This window comes from Gavia stellata, chromosome 4, assembly GCF_030936135.1.
Source record: "Gavia stellata isolate bGavSte3 chromosome 4, bGavSte3.hap2, whole genome shotgun sequence".
NCBI classification, from domain to species: domain Eukaryota; kingdom Metazoa; phylum Chordata; class Aves; order Gaviiformes; family Gaviidae; genus Gavia; species Gavia stellata.
Genome location: NC_082597.1, coordinates 69454106 through 69475157, shown reverse-complemented (window position 1 = coordinate 69475157; position 21052 = coordinate 69454106). Strand labels below are relative to the sequence as shown.

The window sequence follows — 21052 nt, the reverse complement described above, 5'->3', positions numbered from 1 at the left end:
GTTCATCAGCTCCTTTCTCAAAGGATTAATACATTTGGTGGTCAGAAGAGAGTGCCTGAAAAACCTCTCTTCAGAAATCCAGGAGTCACTCGAACATTCCCTAAGCCTATTATGCAGTTTCCCTTTGAATACTTCTGTAGAATTGTTCAGTTAGTTTATAAATAATACTAATTATTCTTTATGTTTGCAAGCCACGTTTCATCCCACATGACCAAAATCAGGCAGGCAAAACGTAACTACCCAAGCTGGAATTAAGTAAAGAACTGAGACTTAACATCCTCTCTCTTCTATGAAGAATGCCACTATCTGTATAAAGCAATCTGCACAAACAATAAGTATGGATTACTTTGAAAAACTGCCATAAGAATTTACCAGCACAGGCACAATGATTACTCGACTTCACTCTAATTATGATAGATGGTGCTAAAAAAACCTCAGCTGTATGGTATTTATCTATCGACAGGTTTTTTTTGTCAGCTGGGAAAGTCAACTGGAAAAGTAGAACTTCTCAAAGCTGTGGTACAAGTGAATCCTAAATAGCAAATGCCAGGGTGCTGGGTGGAGAATTCAGGTGCCCGTCCTTTTGTGCTACTCCGGCATGAAGAAATTTCCAGATGGCAAGAACCTTCCATTGTGGCCTGGTAAAATATACAACTGGAGTATAGTGTACTCTGGCTAGTCCCAATGCCGGCACAATTGCATAACAATTGTACCAGCTAGTATCAGCACAAATTAGTCCTGAAAAATAGACCTGCATTCTGGTACAGCAGAGTATTTGGGACTTCTCAGACTGAACAGTTAGGAGGTCAGCTTTTCATCTCATTTTTATTGCCCAGTCATATACGTAAGAGAGAACCTGAGAGGCAGAGACAGTGATAGCTTCTCAAGTGTAGAGAAACCATCAGCGTTTGGTAGACAGCTGAGTACTTACTGTCTCTCTGTTGCTGGACTCTATGTTTGATGCTTTCACATCTCATTTTCTTTAATAGAAGGTGAGATTATTCCATACATTGTGGGACTGAGCCACAGGTGACAGGAATGTATGTTATATATTGATATAACATTAGGTATTTGGTAAACTATGCTAAAAAACCCCTTTGATAAGGAGACAGTACACTGTGAGCTTACTATTTGCTCTTGAAAAATGTCTGGAGAAGAAATGCAGACATATAGGCCGCTTGGCAGAAGTTGGGGAAAAATAAAGAAATAGACTTACTCAAACGAGTAACAGCATTGTATCAACATTTAAGAAGCATTAAATCCTTGGCTAAGATTGTATCCTTCCAAATGTCTGGAAATGCTTCCTCCAAAATGGAAATATCCTAGAAGTACAGGATGGACTGTCCTCAACCGAACAATGCTCCCATACAGTTATCATTAAAAACCTTGCACCTGTGTTTGAAACTGCTTCCTGGACACTTATCATAATTCTGCAAATATGTAGCTATTAATTGCTTGTGTATGCATACACATGCCCTGTTGACTGCAGCTGGAGGCTTTCACAGCAAGCATAACTTAGGTGGTAGAGCTGATTTTTCCTCACGATGATATTGAAGTGGAGAAGCTGCAGTGGGTCATGACAAGATCAGGAGGAGTGTTACCATTTGCACGCTACTGAGTGCAAAAATGAGGTCTGCAGAATATATTTTGTACTGTTATCTACAGTGTACAGAAAAGGGTTCAGTTATAGGTTACCTTTCTAGGATGGACAGTACAACTCCTGATACACAGTTCATCTCTCTGGTCACTGAGTGCACTGCTTCTGCATGAGTGTTTACTATTAACCATATGAATCTCAACAGAAAAGGTGGATCACCTTCTAAATTTACAGTTCTGAATAAAGACCATCAGCCAGAGTAGGTCTGAATTATAATATTCCAGCTACAGTAGTCAAAGTGATTGCAACCTGATGTCCACTTAAGCACATATGTGACAGTTGTTAGGTCAGCTGGAAGCACAGCATTAGTGGGATCTGCAGATTATCATTTACAGAAATAATTCTGCTTTCTGAGTCAAACTGCCTGACCTTTCAAAGCTCACATCTCAACACTTACATCTCACTACTTTCAACAGTGAGAAAGTTAGTACATTTCTGAACACTAATGCATCATCTTTCAGAGACCTCAGAGATAAGGATCTTAGATTCTTTCTCATGATTTGCTACATACCCTCTCTGGCACCATGGGGACATCATTTTGGCTCACTATGCTTCAGGTTTCCAATCTGTAAAGCGGGATAGTGCCTTGCCTCACTGGGTACCTTCAAAGAAACCACTCAGCATCATGATGAAAAGAGGGTATTTCAGCATATTTGAAGTCTGAAGGATCTTGTGTACTGACTGGGGAAGAGCTCTTCCTTTGCCAAGCATCCTTAATTGCCATCATGACTATAGCATTTCAACGTCCACTTGAAGGCTTTTCTCTCAATGACACAGATAATCTCCTAGAAATAGCACCAGGATTTTTAATTTTGTAGTTTGGTGATCACAATTACGACCAGCAGTTTCAGTAGGGGCCAAAGAATAAAAGTCTATTTATCTCTATAAACAGAAGTTTGTGCCTATGTCTTCTGGTTCTTCAGAAGACGTAGGTGAAGACGTATTGGTAAAGCCAAAGGAGATATGCATGCTTTACTTGTTTAGAGAATTTTTTTTTTCCCCAGATATAATAGTCTGGCACTTTTTGCAAGCATCTCATTCATTACATAGGCATCATAGTTCAAAGATAATGTTAGAGGTGTATTATCTATTAACATAATGGTTGAGCATCACCAAGCACATAGTGGAGGTCTTTTAGCTACTTAATGGGAGGGGTAGACACAATTCACTAAATTCTACTGACTTTACAATTCACACAGCCACCCCCTGACACTTTGTGCCAAGCATCTTTCAAAAATAACTGAAAGTTACAGGAAAAGTTTCATCCATCATTGAAGGGCAGCCGCCTCTGGAAAGCAGCAAGCTGAGGAAAAAAATGAAGTCTGTCTTGTTCAGTGCATGATATTGGAGAGCTGCAGCTTAATGGAAAGTAAGTTAGCTAAGACACCAGGGCTAGGCTTCTATTTCTTGAATAAATTGCTAATTGATTTCTAATGACTATGGAACATTATGATAGCCTTTTTTAAATACAAGTGCTTCAAGTATTCTATAATGAAGTGTATAACCTTTCACAGAGTAACATTAATCAAGAGGAGCAAAGTACTCAATAAAATTAAAGAGCAGTAAATTTGGAAATTTTGTGTAGAAATGCTGTTTTATGGAGCCTATCTGTGGAATTCACTGCCTCAGGAAATGATCTAGGCAAATGTAATGGTTATGGCCAGTAGCAAGATCTCTAGTTGAAAACAAGTCTTTCTTGTAATGATATAAAATTGGAGAATATTGGGAGCATGAGACAGCAGAAAGAAGAGGTAACTATTGTTGTTGAATATATCTTTCTGCTTGAAGCCTTCATTTTGAAAACCATCTTTTTCACGAAAAATACTTATGCACCTTCATAACTTTAAGGATACATAGAAGTGATTTCCTCAGCTTACATCAAAGATCAAATGGTAGCCTACTGGCAGGCATGGCTCAGGTGATACATAAAGGGCCATGCATATACTAACGTGAGATTTAGATAGTTATCATTGATCAAACACAAAGTAAAGAGGTTTGGATTAAAACACAGATTTTCCTTTTCCACTCCCTCTTTCCTTGTCTTCCCATGAATATTTGGGTGAATGCATTTCATTCACACATATGCTCGTGGAACTACAACTTTAAACTCTGCTTAAACAGCACTAGAAACTTTTTAATAGGATGACACCCTGTTTTGCACTGCAAGGGAAAAATGTTTTCCCCAGAATTTTTTAGTCAGAACTCAGGTACAAAAACAACTAAAATAAACAGAGGATGGAACTTCACCCTTCACTGCTACAACTGTGTTGACAATATTAAAGAAAAAAAAATACATCTACATTATAGACAGTCAGTAAATCCTGCATCTCAGGCACGGGCTATGTGGTCTAGAAAAATACTCCTACTCTTCTATTATTTCTTTGACTTCCATTATATCTTTGCGCTGCTTTCACGATTGTTAAAGCTTTGCTTCGTTTCCGAAACTTCACAGACTGACTAAAATGCTTTGCATTCATATAGACAGGGAACAAAAAAGGTCTCAAAAAACTAGTGTAACACTTCAGAAGTAACTAAGGTGGGGTGAATTTCCCAGAAAGTGTCCAGATAAATTTGTCCAGTGAAGGAGCAAAACTTTGAAAGATTCATTTTTCTACCTTTCCTCATGCTAAATATATTACATCAGCAGAAAAAGCTGAGGAACACGACATTAATCTGAAATGAGAAAATGGATATTGCTGGCAGTTCCTAAGAACATCCAACTAACGACTCTAACTGGCGATAGCATGATTTTTGAGGCTGCTCTGCAAACAAAAAAGAAACTATTGAATGAATTATTCTCTTCTGGTTAACTTTTCAACTGCAGAACTGTTGGAGGGACAACACAGCAGGGCATAAGGAATCCAGAAGGTTCCTGGAATGCGTTGATGATAACTTCTTTTTCCAAGTGATAGAGGAGCCAACAAGGGCAGGTGCTGCGCTGGACCTTGTTCTCATCAACAAGGAGGGGCTAGTGGGGAATGTGAAGCTCATGGGCAGCCTTGGCTGCAGTGACCAAGAAATGGTGGAATTCAAGGTCCTTAGGGCAGTGAGGAGGGTGCACAGCAAGCTCACTACGCTGGACTTCAGGAGAGTAGACTTTGGCCTCTTCAGGGATCTGCTTGGTAGAGTATCATGGGATAAAGTCCTGGAGGGAAGAGGGGCCCAAAAGAACTGGTTAATATTCAAGGATCACCTCCTCCAAGTTCAGGAGCGATGCATCCCAACAAAGAGGAAGTCAGGCAAAGGAGGCCCTCCACCAGGAGGCCCGCATGGATGAACAAGGAGCTGCTGGACAAACTCAAACACAAAAAGGAAGCCTACAGAGGGTGGAAGCAAGGACAAGTAGCCTGGGAGGAATACAGAGAAATTGTGCATGCAGCCAAGGATCAGGTCTGGAAAGCCAAAGCCCTGATAGAATTGAATCTGGCCACGGACATCAAGGGCAACAAGAAAAGCTTCTATAGGTACATTGGTGATAAAATGAAGACTAGGGAAAATGTGGGCCCTTTCCGGAAGGAAACAGGAGACCTGGTTACCTGGGATATGCAGAAGGCTGACGTACTCAATGACTTTTTAGTCTCAGTCTTCACCGACAAGTGCTCAAGCCATCCTGCCCCAGTCGCAGAAGGCAAAGGCCAGGACTGGGAGAATGAAGAACCACCCACTGTAGGAGATCAGGTTCGAGACCATCTAAAGAACCTGAAGGTGCACAAGTCCATGGGACCTGATGAGATGCATCCATGGGTCCTGAGGGCACTGGCAGATGAAGCTGCTAAGCCACTACCCTTCATATTTGAGAAGTTGTGACAGTCTGGTGAAGTTCCCACTGACTGGAAAAGGGGAAACATAACCCCCATTTTTAAAAAGGGAGAAAAGGAAGACCTGGGGAACTACAAGCCAGTTAATCTCACCTCTCTGCCTGGCAAGATCATGGAGCAGATCCTCCTGGAAACTAAGCTAAGGCACATGGAAAAGAAGGAGGAGATTGGTGACAGCCAACATGGCTTCACTAAGGGCAAATTATGCCTGACAAATTGGTGGCCTTCTACAATGAGGTTACAGCATTGGTGGATATGGGAAGAGCAACTGATGTCATCTACCTGGACTTGTACAAAGCATTTGACACTGTCCCACAGGACATCCCTGTCTCTAAATTGGAGAGACATGAATTTGACAGATGGACCATTTGGTGGATAAGGAATTGGCTGGATAGTTACACTCAAAGTGTCCACTCAAAGGTCAATGGCTCGATGTCCAAGTGGCCACCTGTGACGAGTGGCATCCTCAGGGATCTGTATTGGGACTTGCACTGTTTAACATCTTTGTCAGCGACACGGACAGTGGGATTGAGTGCACCCTCAACAACTTTGTTGACGACACCAAGCTGTGTGGTGCAGTCGACATGCTGGAGGGAAGGGATGCCATCCAGAGGGACCTTGACAGGCTTGAGCGGTGGGCCCGTACACACCTCATGAAGTTCAACAAGGCCAAGTGCAAGGTCCTGCACGCAGGTTGGGGCAATCCCAAGTACAAATACAGGCTGGGCAGAGAACGGATTCAGAGCAGCCCTGAGGAGAAAGACTTGGGAGTGTTGGTTGATGAGAAGCTCAACATGACCTGGTAACATACGCTTGCAGCTCAAAAAACCAAACAGATCCTGAGCTGCATCAAAAGAAGTGTGACCAGCCTGTCGAGGGAGGTGATTCTCCCCCTCCACTCCGCTCTCGTTAGACCCCACCTGGAGTACTGCGTTCAGCTCTGGGGCCCCCAACATAAGAAGGACATGGACCTGTTGGAGAGGGTCCAGAGGAGGGCCACGAAGATGATCAGAGGGCTGGAGCACCTCTCCTATGAAGACATGCTGAGAGAGTTGGGGTTGTTCAGCCAAAACAACCTTCTCTGGAGAAGAGAAGGCTCCAGGAAGACCTTATAGCACCCTGAAGGGCACCTACAAGAAAACTAGAGAGGGACTTTTTGCAAGGGAATGTAGTGATAGGACGAGGGGTAATGGCTTGAACTGAAAGAGGGTGTATTTAGATTAGATAAAAGGAAGAAATTCTTCACCATGAGGGTGGTGAGGCACTGGAACAGGTTGCCCAGAGAAGTTGTGGATGCCCCAGCCCTGAAATTGTTCAAGGACAGGTTGGATGGGACTTTGAGCAACCTGGTCTCGTGGAAGATGTCCCTGCCCATGGCAGGGGAGTTGGAACTAGATGATCTTTAAGGTCCCTCCCAACCCAAACCATTCTATGATTCAGGCTTAAGAACACTGGCTCTGCAGTACTTGCAGTATTTGCCTTGAAAGCTCTTGTTAGTAGTCAGAGCAGACAGAGGACTTGTGATGGGAAGATTTGACTCCTTTCTCTGAACTTCTCCGTAGAGATCCAAGACATCTGACAACTATCTCTTTAGCAGTCATGTTCTTAAACAACTCATAGGCAAGTAATTGGACTGTGACTATTGAGACCGTGACACAAATACACCAACCCCTAAATATGCAAAATTTCAGTATTGTTGGTTAGCTCTGGTAAGAAATCCTGCACATTGTATTTTTCTCTGATCTCTAAACAGTACACTGCTTACGTTATACCATTTTTTTCATGTAATACTTGTGATAAATGTATTAGTTAGGGATTTTGCAACTTACTGTAAGCCCCACTGCTCTTAATATTGCTTTTAACAACGAAATTACTCATTGTTATTCACAATTTCTAACTTTTTCACAAAACTATAAATGCTTAAAAGAAGCCCCAGAAAGATTTCAATGAGATGACACAGAACTAAAGGTACAGTAAAGAGGGACACAGTACTAAAATTGACTTTCTATGTATTTTAGGCTCCATAGGCACTTTTTCCAACCTGTGGGGCAAACTATGGAATTGCTTCTTTAGCACTGAAATCCTTCACATCCTGAATCTGCTGATTTGTTTTGAGCCTGAATGGTTTGAGGCTGCTGCATGTCATGTCAATAAAGACATGAAAAAACCACATTTTTTACTTGAGAAATTCCTGGCTGGTCTCCACATACACCTCAAGTAAGTCTATACACAGTGTGTATCCATCTGACATCACCATTCACAGAAGGGGCAAGAAAAGGATCATATTTCCTATTACCCATCATATATCCTTAAAGCTGGATTTAGACTTAGTGCATTATTAATCCTAAAGATGATGATTCTACCTTGCAGATCCTTCAATATTTAAAACGTAATTAGTTGTCTCTGCTTGGTTGGTTTTTAATCCAGTACTCATGTATGTGCATAATTTAAGGCATATGAATAATTCCATTGAAGTCAATGGTCAATATTATTGTTACCAGCAGAAATGAACTGATATGCATAAGTCCTTTGCTTGAATGGGATGGGGCACAGGGCTGGGAGAAATCTATGATAAGGGGCTGAGAGAAATATATGATAAGGAGCTCATTTTCTGAAATTCCCTGGGAAAAATTAGAAGTTTAATGTACATAGTGACTAAAAAATGACAAAAAGATTTAAGCATTTCAGTCTAGACATTCTAGTGCATCATGCTGTAGACGTCCTCACCCAAGTACACCTGCTCTGGCCCAGGTGAACCTTAGTTCCTGGTTTATTTTAGAAAAACTTTGGGTATAGCTATAGTTCATTGTTATGCTGCATGATCTCCCTGACAAGAAGGTGAAGTTTCCAGAACTGACCAAGCTTCCCACACAACACTACAGAGAAGACAAGTGAAAGCACTGCTGGGCTCAACATCAGAGTCATGAGAGCACACACTCCTGCAAAAGATACACTTTAACCGGCTTGAACTTCTTGGGGAGACTGTGTAAAGGCAGGAGTCCTGCAGAAGAGCCCTACCAGGCTGCTGCAACCTGGGCAAGAACAAGGTTAGAGTGGACATCTAGAAGCACTGCCTTATAACCATGTCAGCTGCTTGACGGCAAAGTGAAAACATGTAAAATAGCTGTTTGAGCTTCTCTGAAATTATACAATCACACTGGAATGCCATTTTGCTGTTATATGAACTTCTTTCAGTGAAGAGCACATAAAAGGTGGGAAGCAAACTGCTTTTTGTTGCATACAGTATGCGGGAAGTGCATTGCTACCAGTAGAATTTGCCAAGCTTATTTCTTTATAACAGCACTGAGTCATACTTTCATCACTCATTAAATACCCCACCTTTTCAAGGATATGCACACTTTCTCAGCTGGGAAAGGCTGTATGAAGTCTTAGACACATATAAAAAACCCCAACTTTCAACCACCTAGCCCTGAATTACTGATACTGTATGCTGACACTGAATCCTTCCACTGTGTTTCTTAGCCCCCATTATGTAACCACTGGACTCCACAACATTATTTCATTCTTTGGTAAAGTTCTATACTCTATACTCTATATTTCAGCTGTTTCTGGTTTGGGTGCACATTGTTTTTTCCAGTCAGCTGTTCTTTAACAGACTGAGCTATTATGGGAAATATAACATCTCTGTCTGAGAGTGGGAAGAGAATTAAAACTTGCATTCAAATACCAGCAAGTCAAAATGTCTGTGGCACACGACTAAGCTGAACTGTTTTTCCACTGCAAGCTATTTCTCTTGAAAATGCTTACTGATCCCATACTTCTATGGCACAGTAGTTTGTGCTTGCTGGAGAGGTAGGGGGGCAATATTGACTTGGGTGTGTTTACTACTGTCTTAATTAAATGGCCTTCACACAAGTTTACTGTACAACTTCAACTGATGGCAAAGGCCAATGGCATTTGACTTCATACTTTTCATTTCAAAATAGAGGAAAAAAAGTTAGGCTCTCCCTTGACTTAAAGAATACAGCAGTGTTACTGGGTTTTGTTTTCACAAAGTTGCAACATTTATTAGCACTAGTAATGTTGCAAAGGGACGTGGGTCATGATGGCAAATCAACTATCTGAAAAGTGGATTTTGCTGACAAAATCTCAGCATTAAATTTTGGTAGTGCATGTACCACTGGGAAATTCTTATATTCAACTATACTATGGAAGGGAAAACAGAAATAATCAGGAGGCTACCATTTACACCTCCTCCCGTCCCCACCTGTACTCTTTGTGCTTTCTTGTGGTACTTCTGTATTTTTCTGTGAAAACTGGAGGGGGCTAGGTACCTCTGCAGCATGTTTGGCAATACAGGGATTCTGAAATCCCACTGAAAACGTTAGTTACACAGCGAGAATTCCTTACATCAAATTCTGAGCTCAAATAAGCCTGCTGCTTTGCCACCTCACTCTCTTTCTCCAGGTTTAACATGTAAAAGAGAAAAAAAATAATTAAATGCCTTTCATTTCAGTTTACTTACCCAGAAGTGTAATATTGAAATTCATTTATTGCCAAGTGATAAAGCAACTCACATTCTAGAGTGTGCTGGAACTGCTGCACTTTGAGGATGTAAATAATTCCCTCTAAACTATTCCCTCAGAAGTTTTTTGGTTTTTATTTTTTTTCAGTGGTGGCTCAGGTCACTCTCTGTCTGCATTGAGGCTGACTTTGTCAAAAAAACAGCTGGGAAAGAACAGGCCATACACTGACCTAGGCAGAGCTCTTAAAGACACTAGGCCTAGACTGAACAAGTCTTCAGGACTTTCCACAAACATAGCCTGGAGCCTAGTATGCCAAGCCCTTGCTCTCAATCCATTCTGCTTGTTGATATAGATGGCTAACAGATCATTTTCCCTACCTCTTCCCTACTCAACAGCTAACATCAATAGTAACATTACTTTCGCCTTCTTATTACAGTACTCTTCTTGGTTCCTGAACAGTAGATCTACTTAGAGGAGATCCATGTCATTGATCCATCTGCAGTGTTCTGTCAAAGTCAGGTCCCTCTACAGGTAACAGCACCCATTAAGGCTCTCCATTCTCTCACGTGACTGATAACATGAGTGGCTTAGCTTGTTGGGTGAATTTGCAATTTGCAGAAATGCTATGTAGTGACCTCCAAAAATTATTTGGACTTGTGTGACTTAATCAGGATTTGAATTCAGGCCTCCAGAGGCAAAAGTCACAGAGATTTACGTGAGTTGCCTTGTTCCCATGTAAGTGTGTATAGCCTTTTATCCCTTTAAAAGGAAAAGGTTGATCTTAGAAAAAGTCATCCAAAAGCCCAAAGGCTATTTAGCCACAGGGCTGATAGTTCTTTCATTACAGCTGCTGCAGCAGTTACATCCCTTACTGCTACTCAGTTACTTAAAAAACTTTCATCTTTTACAGGCTTTGGAAGTTCACTGCAAAAGAATAAAGTGCTGATTTCAATCATGAAAATACCCCCTAGGATGGTGGGTTTCCAGATCTAAAGATTTCATTTCATCTTAGAATTCTGGGCTTTCCCTTCCTGTCTCTGTTTATTTTGTATTTACATTTGCACAGCTGATTATCGAGAAAGGATTTTCTGGCTGTTTTACTGTATTGCTGTTTTATAACTGCTTCTATTTATCTCAGTGCACACTGATAGCAAATTCTACCGTAATTATTCCAGAACAGCACTGATTGCTGCATGCACAGGAATACACAAGCGCATACTGTTCATAGATTTACATAGTCAATTAAGTCCTTAAAAATAAAGATAATGAAAAACAGTACTGTTAGCTGTAGATAATGACTACCTTCTTACTAAGTGGACGCATGACTGTCGATTCTTTTTTTGCACTTGATCAATATATCCCAGTTTCCTTTGTAGTCAGTTCCAAATCTATCATATTCCTAGAAATCCATTCTACATTTTAGATGAGGAATCCCGCTTTCAGTTGTGAAATCACATGCAAAAGTCTCAAATAAAATACACAATATTTAGAACTCATAGCACACAGCTAATAAACCTTCATCTTACAGGCACACTAGCCACTCAGATATTGTATAAGCACTAGAGGTTCACTGGAGAAACTACTATCAAAGAGCCTGAATGAGGTGCAACCGCATTATCGGCAGATAAGACTGCCCCCTCTCTTTTTCTTGTGAGTCATATCAGCAACACAAATTAGGCAAGATCAGCACGATGTCCAGGACTGATTTCTTCTAGACATGCTTTAAAAATCCACAGTGTGGATGTTCTGTGGTAAATATTCCTCTGATGGAGTCCTAAAACCTTCATGTTCTACTTCTGGTCACTTTGCATCTTTAGGGACATGTGCCCAATATTGTTTTTAGGTCTCTGATTTGGGTGCAGTTCAGAGGACTGGAGTTAGAAGGAGACAGCTCTAGAGGAGGCCATGGGCAAAGCTGAACTACGGGCTTATGATGGTATGACCACCATCTGAGCGGTCAAGCGCTGCTCAGGCAGAAATCCCACTGAAATCAATGAATAAAGCCAATATTAGTGGACCAATTCACTTTGCAGGCAGGAAAGACATTACTCACAGTAAGTTTAGTGAGTTGTATTGCCCTTTGTCTTGAAAACAAGATGTTAAAGCAAATTAAACTCAAAATAAACATGAGTTTTATAAGTAGTCGGTTCTAGAGCCACCACTTGTGTTCTGATCTTGGGCATATTCCCCAGTCTTTTTCTTTCCTAGGGTCTCAATTATGAACCAAAGTCTGCTATTTGCAAATCTGGCTGGTGGATATGGGTCCAAACTTAACAACTCTGAAGATGACTGTTTCAGAAGGCAATGATCATCAGTTCTTGAAAAACTGGTAGCAAGGCCCATGCAGTGCACCCACAAACAGAGGCACTCAAAATCCTAAGTCATACAGAAGTGTCCCAGTAGCTTAGTTCTTAATTTTAGAGCTCTGGGATAAAAGATTAAAGACAAGAAAGGTCTCTGTGGTGATTAGACAGCAGCAATTAGGAAAAAGTCTAAGGAAGAACAAAAGAAGAAAGACTAGAGAAAGGGCAACAGAAAGACAGAGCCATTGAAGATGTCCTTCCCATGCAGGAGCACTGGGCAGAGGGTCTCCACTAACACCTCCCCATAACCAACCCAAAGAAGCTTATTTTTAATGGAGATTTTCTTTTCATATAGAGGAAGAGGGCTGAGAGGTCCAAAGTTGAGGTCTGAAGGGCCCATGAAAACTTCATTTCACACCGTAAGTGCTATTTTGTATTGAACAAATGTTCAGCAGCAGTTTTTCTGGCAGGTAGCAACCAGCAAGTCACTGCTGTTACTTGCTTACAAGGCAGCAGTACAGGCAGCCATGACAATTGCATGTGCAGCTGTTCATGAGAAAAAGGAAAACAGATTTAGGTCAGCATTTATGCAAATTAGGTGTTAATTAATGCATTAATGCAGTGCATTAATGTTGTGGCCCTCCAGTGCTCTGAACTATGGGCCCTCTCCCCTTACCCACCACTGTAACAGCAGAGGGAGATGAAATAACCTCTGCAGTCACAGAGATGGGTTGCTCATACTTGTGTGCTTATTCTTTGTAAATTTTTCACATCCATGCAAAACCCTGCCAAAAAGATGATTAAAAAACCTCAACCCTACAACAATAAAAGCCCAACGTTTTCTTGGAGGGGTGAGGGTGGATGGGGAATAAACACCATGGAAACATGTAGGCAGATATATTCTTAGAATCAAATCATTCTCTGGTGTGGAAAGCCTTACTAATTCAAGCCTAAGTGCTGCAAGAATAAAGGGTTAGAAGGAAAAACACAGCTGGCGAAAATTGGGGGTTGCAGCCCTGCGTTTAATGTCTTCTACTTTGTGGCAATATCTTTGTATTCCTCACAACATCTTCCTCATTGGCTGCAACAGGCTGTGGGGGGATGAGAAAAGCTCACAAGATATGCCAATGCTGTCAGCAAAGTAAATTATATCCATTGTCCAATTTGTTTCATTTTGATTTCACGATGGGAATTGTAAGGGTGACTGTTAGCTCCAGTTTCAAGCTCATTTAGTGACTCTTGGAAGTACGATCTCACAGATTCAGAGATGGAAGGCTCTTCCAAGACAGCCTGTTTAACCCACTGCATCTATATATGCCACTCTGTGCTGTCCTTGGGGATGTGATGTTTCTGAATGTTTCTACTGATTCAATCTCACTACATTGTGGCTCTCACTACATTGTGGTGGCTCTACTGCACTGTTTTGGACTACTAAAACGTTTTCTTGCCGAGGGGCTGGGCAAGCCTACCAAGGACTGTTTAGTTAAATTTCAGGGAGTCAATTTATTATGTGCCAGATCAGGCATCTCTTCCAGGGACAGGTTAGTGCCCTGGATCTCATCCAGAACTGGTTTTAGTCCATCTAGAATAATACCACACTCTTTAGTTTACAGTTAGAGCCTTGAGGTAAACTGTCCCTGGATGTTATTTTCATAGACTCAACCAAGCATTCTGAAGTGTTGTCCAAATGACATGGGACAAAGCCAATACTCCAAAAATGGTGGCAGGCTGAAGGCTGCTCATTATTAATAATCATCAAGCAGATCAAGTAGAATTACTTGATCCTAGAATTCAAGGTATAATGGGCGAGCTGTACGCAGAACATCTCAGGGCCAGGTTCTCCACTACCCAGCAGTATGAATATCCCAATGCAACAACGTATGGTTGCGCTTTGCACTTGCACTCTGTTTTCACTTATATATACAATTGCCTAAATGCAGGGGAGTGGAGAGACCAGACACGTAAAACTGAGGCTGCAGTGGGAAGTTTTGCATGCAGTGTCACAGGGCTCCAGCTGCAGAAAGCAGATTTCACACAAAGATGAAAGCCTTTGTAGAGACAGGGCGCTGTCCGAATTGTATTTAACTCAGAAGCGAAACTTCCCCTGAAGGACAGTAACAAACTGATTAAAAACAATTAAAAAGAAACCCCATTAGGGAAGGTTGAAAGAACTGAATCTGCTCAGATTAGAAAAAGATTAAGGGAAGACAACAAATGCCTACAAATACTTAAACAGGATGTTACAAACTGCACAGGGATTGATTTTCCTCCTTAGTCAACAAGACAATAAGAAATAACGTACTGCAGCAGAGACTGATTACAAAATACCAAATGACTTAATTTGTAACATTTGGATTTGTATCTGCTGCTGGGAGTTCCCAAGACTGAGGGGTCTTCAGAAATGGGCCTTGGTGCCTGTACAAGGGAGCTAGCTGCTAATCCTGGCTGATCATACATTAAGAAGAATTTTGAGAATAATATGCTCAATATTTCTACAATGCATCAGAAAAATTATGATGTGACATATCATAAGAAGTGCCTGTCAACTCAAATGATTCTATGAACTGATTGCATGTGAAACAAAGCCACACGGCAGCTATACTGGGACAAATTAAACTGTGTAAGACTGAGGCATTATAGGAGATGTGCTCCTATGAACACTTAACACTCCATTCAACAAAGATCAATTCTTCAGCGAAGAGTCAACATGGTAGTTTTGCACAGATTTTCATCGTGCCCGTTATAGTTATTTTACATTAAAAATTTGGCTCCTTATAAGTAATTATCTTACCTGCCACTATATAGCAATGTCAAACTATTTTCCCTAATAATTTTCTTTCACATTTCAAAAGCCAGTCTACTCACAAGACTTATCTGCTGAGTGAGAGAGGAGATTGGAAAGTGTCTTGATCTTATTGATGCCAAGTCCTTCTAAGGAATAAAAGTTTATTGCTTTCCCGCCTCTGGTTATCTTTTTGTGAGGATGTGGATCACAGACTGTGAAATAGTACTCCGTGAGAGAGGAGACAGGCTTCACTACAGATGTGAAAAGATCAAGGAGGCATGATGGGAAGCATGAAGAAAGAAGCAGGAAACTGAAGGTAAAATTGAAGAGCTACTAAGTGGATCAGGAGTCCAGGGCTTGTGGACAGCTTTCTAACTTTTAAACATGCAGGTTTGACCTTGCAAAGTGTGGCACAAGACAGACATAGGTTTCATAAAATTACTAGTACATTTTTCAGGGCAACATGCTGAAATGTGCTAAGCTCCCTCCATTCCCACTGAGAGGAATGCAGAGATCTAGGTACCTATTGAAAGCTATTTTTCAGAAAATAGGAAGATATAATGGAAAAGCACTTACAGAAAAGTTCAAACCAAGGGAAGTGCTCCATTGGCCAAACATTTCCAGCTAAGTAATTCAGCCCAGAGCTTTGTTTTTCTGCTGAGATTTAGCTCAGGCTCTTATTTTCAAATTTAAGGAGGGAGCAAAGAAAACTCCCTACATCCACATGTATGTCCTTGGAAGACTATCACAACAGACATCAAGGCCTTGATTAGGTATCTCTAAGTCCTCATGTTGTACACATACTGCATGTGGAAAATCCCAACAGCATAATCAACATTTTAGAAAATAGAAGGTGAGATCCTGACCTTTTGAAATTAATCAGAATTTTGCCATTGACCTCAGCAGGACCAGATTCAAACGGTGGTATCTACCTTGAATTGCAGAGGAGCTAAGAACCTAGCAGTCTGCTTGAACTTTGAATGCTCAGCACTTTTAATATTAACCCATTAGCTTACGTAATTGAGTTTAAACAATGACTTCTGAAAATCATCACCTAAAATTTCAGCTGCAAAATTATCTGATTTGCAGACAACATTTTCTTAGACCATTCTTTAATCTGTACTTTCCTTTCAGTGTAAAATGGACAATCAATTCTCTGTCTCAGGATACAGCTGGAGAGAGGGAATCTTTAAGTCTGGATTTCTAATTTAATTAACTGTGCAGATTTATTTCATAATAAAGCAAATTTTAATTTCCATGACCTCACTGTGGATCCAGGAGATCTTTCAAAGTGTTAGATACTTGAGAATAGCATCCTATCTCTGCACTCCTGTGGAGACGCAACCCCAATGGGTTGTCTATGACAAGTCCACTCCTCGGCTGAAAAGGCAAAGGCCAGGGAGTAGAGTTATATGTGAATCAGACTTCACTAAAGGAATAGTGGCTCACAGGAAGTTTAAAATATTTATTTATATCCTACCCGACTTACTAAAAATCTTCCTTCACTCTCAGAAATTGAAATGTTGCATCTTTTCTATTCTTTACTGTCCAGAAATACTCTTCCTTTTGATCTGTCTAGCTTAAGCTGGAATGCCCTTTGCATGGACTATAAAACTTACTGTATAAACCACAATAGATGGTTTGAAACGTCCACATATGAAATTATAGGGTGAATGTTTAGAGACTATTTCTACATATAAATATTAAAGCCACAATGCTCCTCATAGGTGCGTCCTGTAGTAATTGTCTAAACAACATCTGCTCCCAGAGTAGCACAGACCTCTCTGCAGAAGGAAACACCCATCACATCTCAGATACCTTCTCTACCAATATGGGAAACACTGACCAATGATGGCTTTTATCCACTTGGTTAATATAGCACAAAGAGGCAAAAAGTCATATGGGACAATAATACTCTTAGGACTGTTTACAGAAGCTTAACTGAATATGTCTGTCATCTCAGGTGTTCAGGTATTTACTCAAACTTTGTATTTCTTGGCCTTTAAACACAGATATGTTTTTTTCTTTACAAACTAAATTTCCTCCTTCTCAATTACTGAAATTTTATCTGCAGTGCTAACTCTCATCTTTTGTAGTCTTGTCTAGGAATAACTGGGAACTGACAATAACAAATATTTCTTTTGTTTCCAAAGCAAGTATTCTATCAAAGCCATAATCTAAAAGGCTAACTATACGGATGCCCTTAAAAATAATGACCATCAATCTGTATTAATTTCAGGTCTCAGTTCACCATACTGTCTCTAAAGGAAAAAGAATAGCTCAGGAAATCAGTGAAAAAAGCTGGCTGAATACCAAACAAAAGCCAACAGCTAAAATCCAGGTTGCTGCAGGGATGCCATAAAAAAAAAATCAGACCATCTGCAGCAGTCATGGTAGAAAATCATTTAGCAGTGAGTATATGCTTTTGGCTCCTGGTATCAGATAACTGATAATTGACTTCGGAATGATTCACATCCACTCATGCAAATGACGCATGGACACAAAAGTGTGGGGATTAGCAGGGTCTTTTATAACACGTGCCTTTGGAGAAAATTATGATATTTTGTGGCTAGGTTTCACAATACTGAATGGTATACACTGCCAAAGCTGTTATCATGTTTATTTCTGATACCTTTTACTCTCTCCTATTTCCCCTGAACCACCTATAAATCCTCTCAATCACACAAAGACTGGAGGAATGTGAGCTAAATGTGATAAAAAGACAGATGTATTATATATAGCCATAGTTGAGCAGTGGAGTAGTTTTGCCCAGTTCCTTTTCTGACTTCACTTCTGCTGTTCTTCGTTATTTTATTAATCTATACCCTCTTTTCAAGTAAAAGCAATTTTTGTGCTCTGAGACGCAGACTCCCCTTGTGGCTTGATCTCTGCCCTTTATCTCAGGCACTAGAAGGAAGCTAGAGTCACAATTCTAATCTAAATTTACGAGGATAAAGAGACAACTGCTAGCTATTCCACACAGAGAGTATCTATTGCAGATAAGCTACATCTTCAAAGGAAAATCTTGTAAACTCTAAATAGCTGGTGGGTAGAAGGCAGCTTCAGGGTCATGTTTAAGAGAGAAGCTGGTGTTGATTAACAGTGAAAGCTGCCTCAGTCCACATTATCCTTTTCTGTGCTTTGGGTCTTCTTGAGTTAAATTCCATCATGCATTGTATCACACCCTACCATCTTGGAGAACCAGATGTCATAATATGCCAGTCTTCAAAGTTAGTCAGAGTCTGGGTTAGCCTCATACAGACAGGACTGAGCTGTGTGTGAATTAAATTCCTGGACCGTAATATGTTGTTGCAAAAGTTGATGGCAAGAGCTGAATCCAGAAACTGTTTATATCTGGTTTACAGGTGAAGGCTAAATCTGATCTTAACTCCTACAGTATAACTGTATTGCCACTGAATTTCCCAACACACTAGGAATTACAAGGTAGAAACTAAAGCTATTGAAACTTTCAGAATTAGACAAGATGAGACTGCATTTAGTTTGAAGAGAATATCAAGATTCGACTAAACATGTAACCATGATCAATGCCAATATCAGAGTTAGGAGAATTTATTCTAATACTATTATGATAAAAGCCATAATCGGGAGCAGTGCCGGCATGAAAAGGGATTTGTGAGGCCTTTCTTATAAAACCTACAAGCTGATCAGCATAGTGCCTTTGTAACATTAATGGCATGGGTAGAGCACACAGTTATCTGTCACAAATACTTCTACATCAGCAATCTAGAGATGTACAAGATATTTCACTCCTGCAGAGAGGGTCTTTGCATGATATTCTGCTCAACAAAGGTACATTGCAAATTTTCAAACCAACAAGCTACGTGCCATCTTTCAACATTAAAATATCAATGGAGAGTCAACATTTACATTTTATTTAACCACGCTAGATAATCCCTCCCATTTTACCCACTAATATTCTGAGTTAATTAAAGCTCCATGCTAGCAACCATGCCTTCACTATATAGAACAAGCAAGAAAGCTAAAGCCCCAAAGTTTCAACATAGCCATAGCACATGAGCAGGCCTTTCAGCTTATCATTTTCGGATACGTACCCAGTACAGCACATCTGTCCAGCCCTCCATCGTGATGCACTGAAACACCGTCAGCATGGCAAAAGCAAAATTGTCAAAGTTCGTAATGCCGTGCTTAGGACCCTCCCAGCCTGCCTTGCACTCCGTGCCATTCTGACACTGCCGCCCATGCGCAGACTGGGGGGCACAGGGAGACGGATCATCTTCTGCAGGTGTATCTTAAAGGAGAGGAGGGAGAAAAAGGAGATGAAGAGAACTAATTGCTATGTGGCACACTGATAAGCAAGTGAAGGATATCTGATTTTAACAAATATATTTTGCAGTGAATTTAACAGATTTCTCTAGGAATACACAAGAAAATGTATTAATTTTAATGGGCAGAAGGATGTTTTGTTGTGCTGCACTTTCTTTTTGTAAAAATAATGGCCAAGCTGTCAAATTCTACAGTCAAAACTGAAATGTCTTTGAACATGAGAGGGAACATAAGATCAAGACTATTGCATTTCTTTAGGCTGCATGTTATGACCAGTGTTTTCATACCGCAGGCACCTGGCATCTGGGTTAATCTTGAAAGGGAACTGCAGCACTGACTGGTACTCTGTTGAAGGAGGCTGAACCCCTGCAGCAGACAGGCTTCAGTGCTCTGGAGGTAAGTTGATATGGTGCTGGGCCACTGCTAAATTATAGCAGAGAGTCTCTGGATCTCTGCTCTTCTGGAGTTTAGAAGCTGTGTGGCATTTTATCAACAGCCTAGTGGCACTCAGAAACTCTGTAAGACTACTGCTTGATCATCCATCCCTTATTCTGCACAGGTGTTTCTAAAGATCTGAGAACAAGCCTGCCTAGATGCTTTGACATATACAAAATGTTACAGAAAACATTTTTATAAGCACAAAAATTCCTGCAATAGATTTTTTTTAGTATATGGATTTCAGCGCCTATTGCTATATTTATAACAGGTGCAGGTATACATGTGTGTGGGAGCAGGTAATTATGTTTGTTTCTTATTCACATGGCAAAAATCGTAATTTTCTGAAAGTTCTGATCACATTCTGATCATTAAAGCATGCCAGAAATAGCAATATTAGAATTAGATGCTGTAATGTATAATAATTACAAACAGTATGAAGAAAGATATATACACTTTAAAGATGTAAACCAGACTGACAATTCATTATAGTTCTAGCATCATTTCCAGAAAATGAAATCTGCCAATGTTATAAAAGTAGAAAATATAGAACTTCTGAAACAATTTCCTACTGTGCAATATTTTCTTGGTTACAAGCTGAACTGGGTCCTAGACATTAGCACCCACCACAGCATAGGGAATCACTACTGCTCAAGTTGGATAAAACACATGAAAAAGAGCAGATAATTAGGTGAGTGAGTGACAATACAATTGAATTATTTTGAAATGTGAATATTTCTTTCTGTAAATTATTTGAAAGTTCTTTCTTGATGGATTTGGTACAAAAAGTTTCTTCCCATTAATATGCTTTTGCTTTCTTATTAGCTGCACTTCTAACCACAGTCACAGCCTGTGATTAAAAAAAAAAAATAAAGGCTTCTGGGCCTCAATTAGATATTTCTTTACAATGACACCAGTTTAAAATGAAAATTTATTTGTGTACAAGATTAATAATAAAATATAAGATTTGTTCATTTCCATGATGCCATCTCATTTGCAGCTCAGTCTTCTAGTGGTGAAATCATCAGTACTTTAGTGTTGCTTGAGCCTCTGGGAGATTTGTTAAAGAACTCAGGCTGGCTTGCAGTGCCAAAGGTCCACACTAAAAAGTCCACTACTGTGTTCAGCAGGAATCGACAGTTTTGGTTGTAGCCTTTACAGACACAGGCCAAGAACTGGGTGCCCAAGATGAGCAAGCTAAACTCTCACCAGTCGCGAGTCTCTCTACATCAAAGGTGATTCATATACAACAAGCAGAACAA

At 40.4% G+C, this 21052-nt stretch overlaps 1 protein-coding gene across 4 annotated transcripts in view; it reads right to left on the bottom strand.

Moving 5' to 3' along the window:
• CACNA1C (calcium voltage-gated channel subunit alpha1 C) overlaps positions 1 to 21052 on the bottom strand; it is a 490625-nt gene that overhangs the window by 152536 nt on the left and 317037 nt on the right. For all 4 annotated transcript variants that reach the window (XM_059816760.1, XM_059816761.1, XM_059816758.1 and 1 more), the window contains exon 7: positions 19124 to 19320. In XM_059816760.1, the coding sequence (XP_059672743.1) occupies positions 19124 to 19320 (197 nt within the window). The remainder of the gene's footprint in view (positions 1 to 19123; positions 19321 to 21052) is intronic.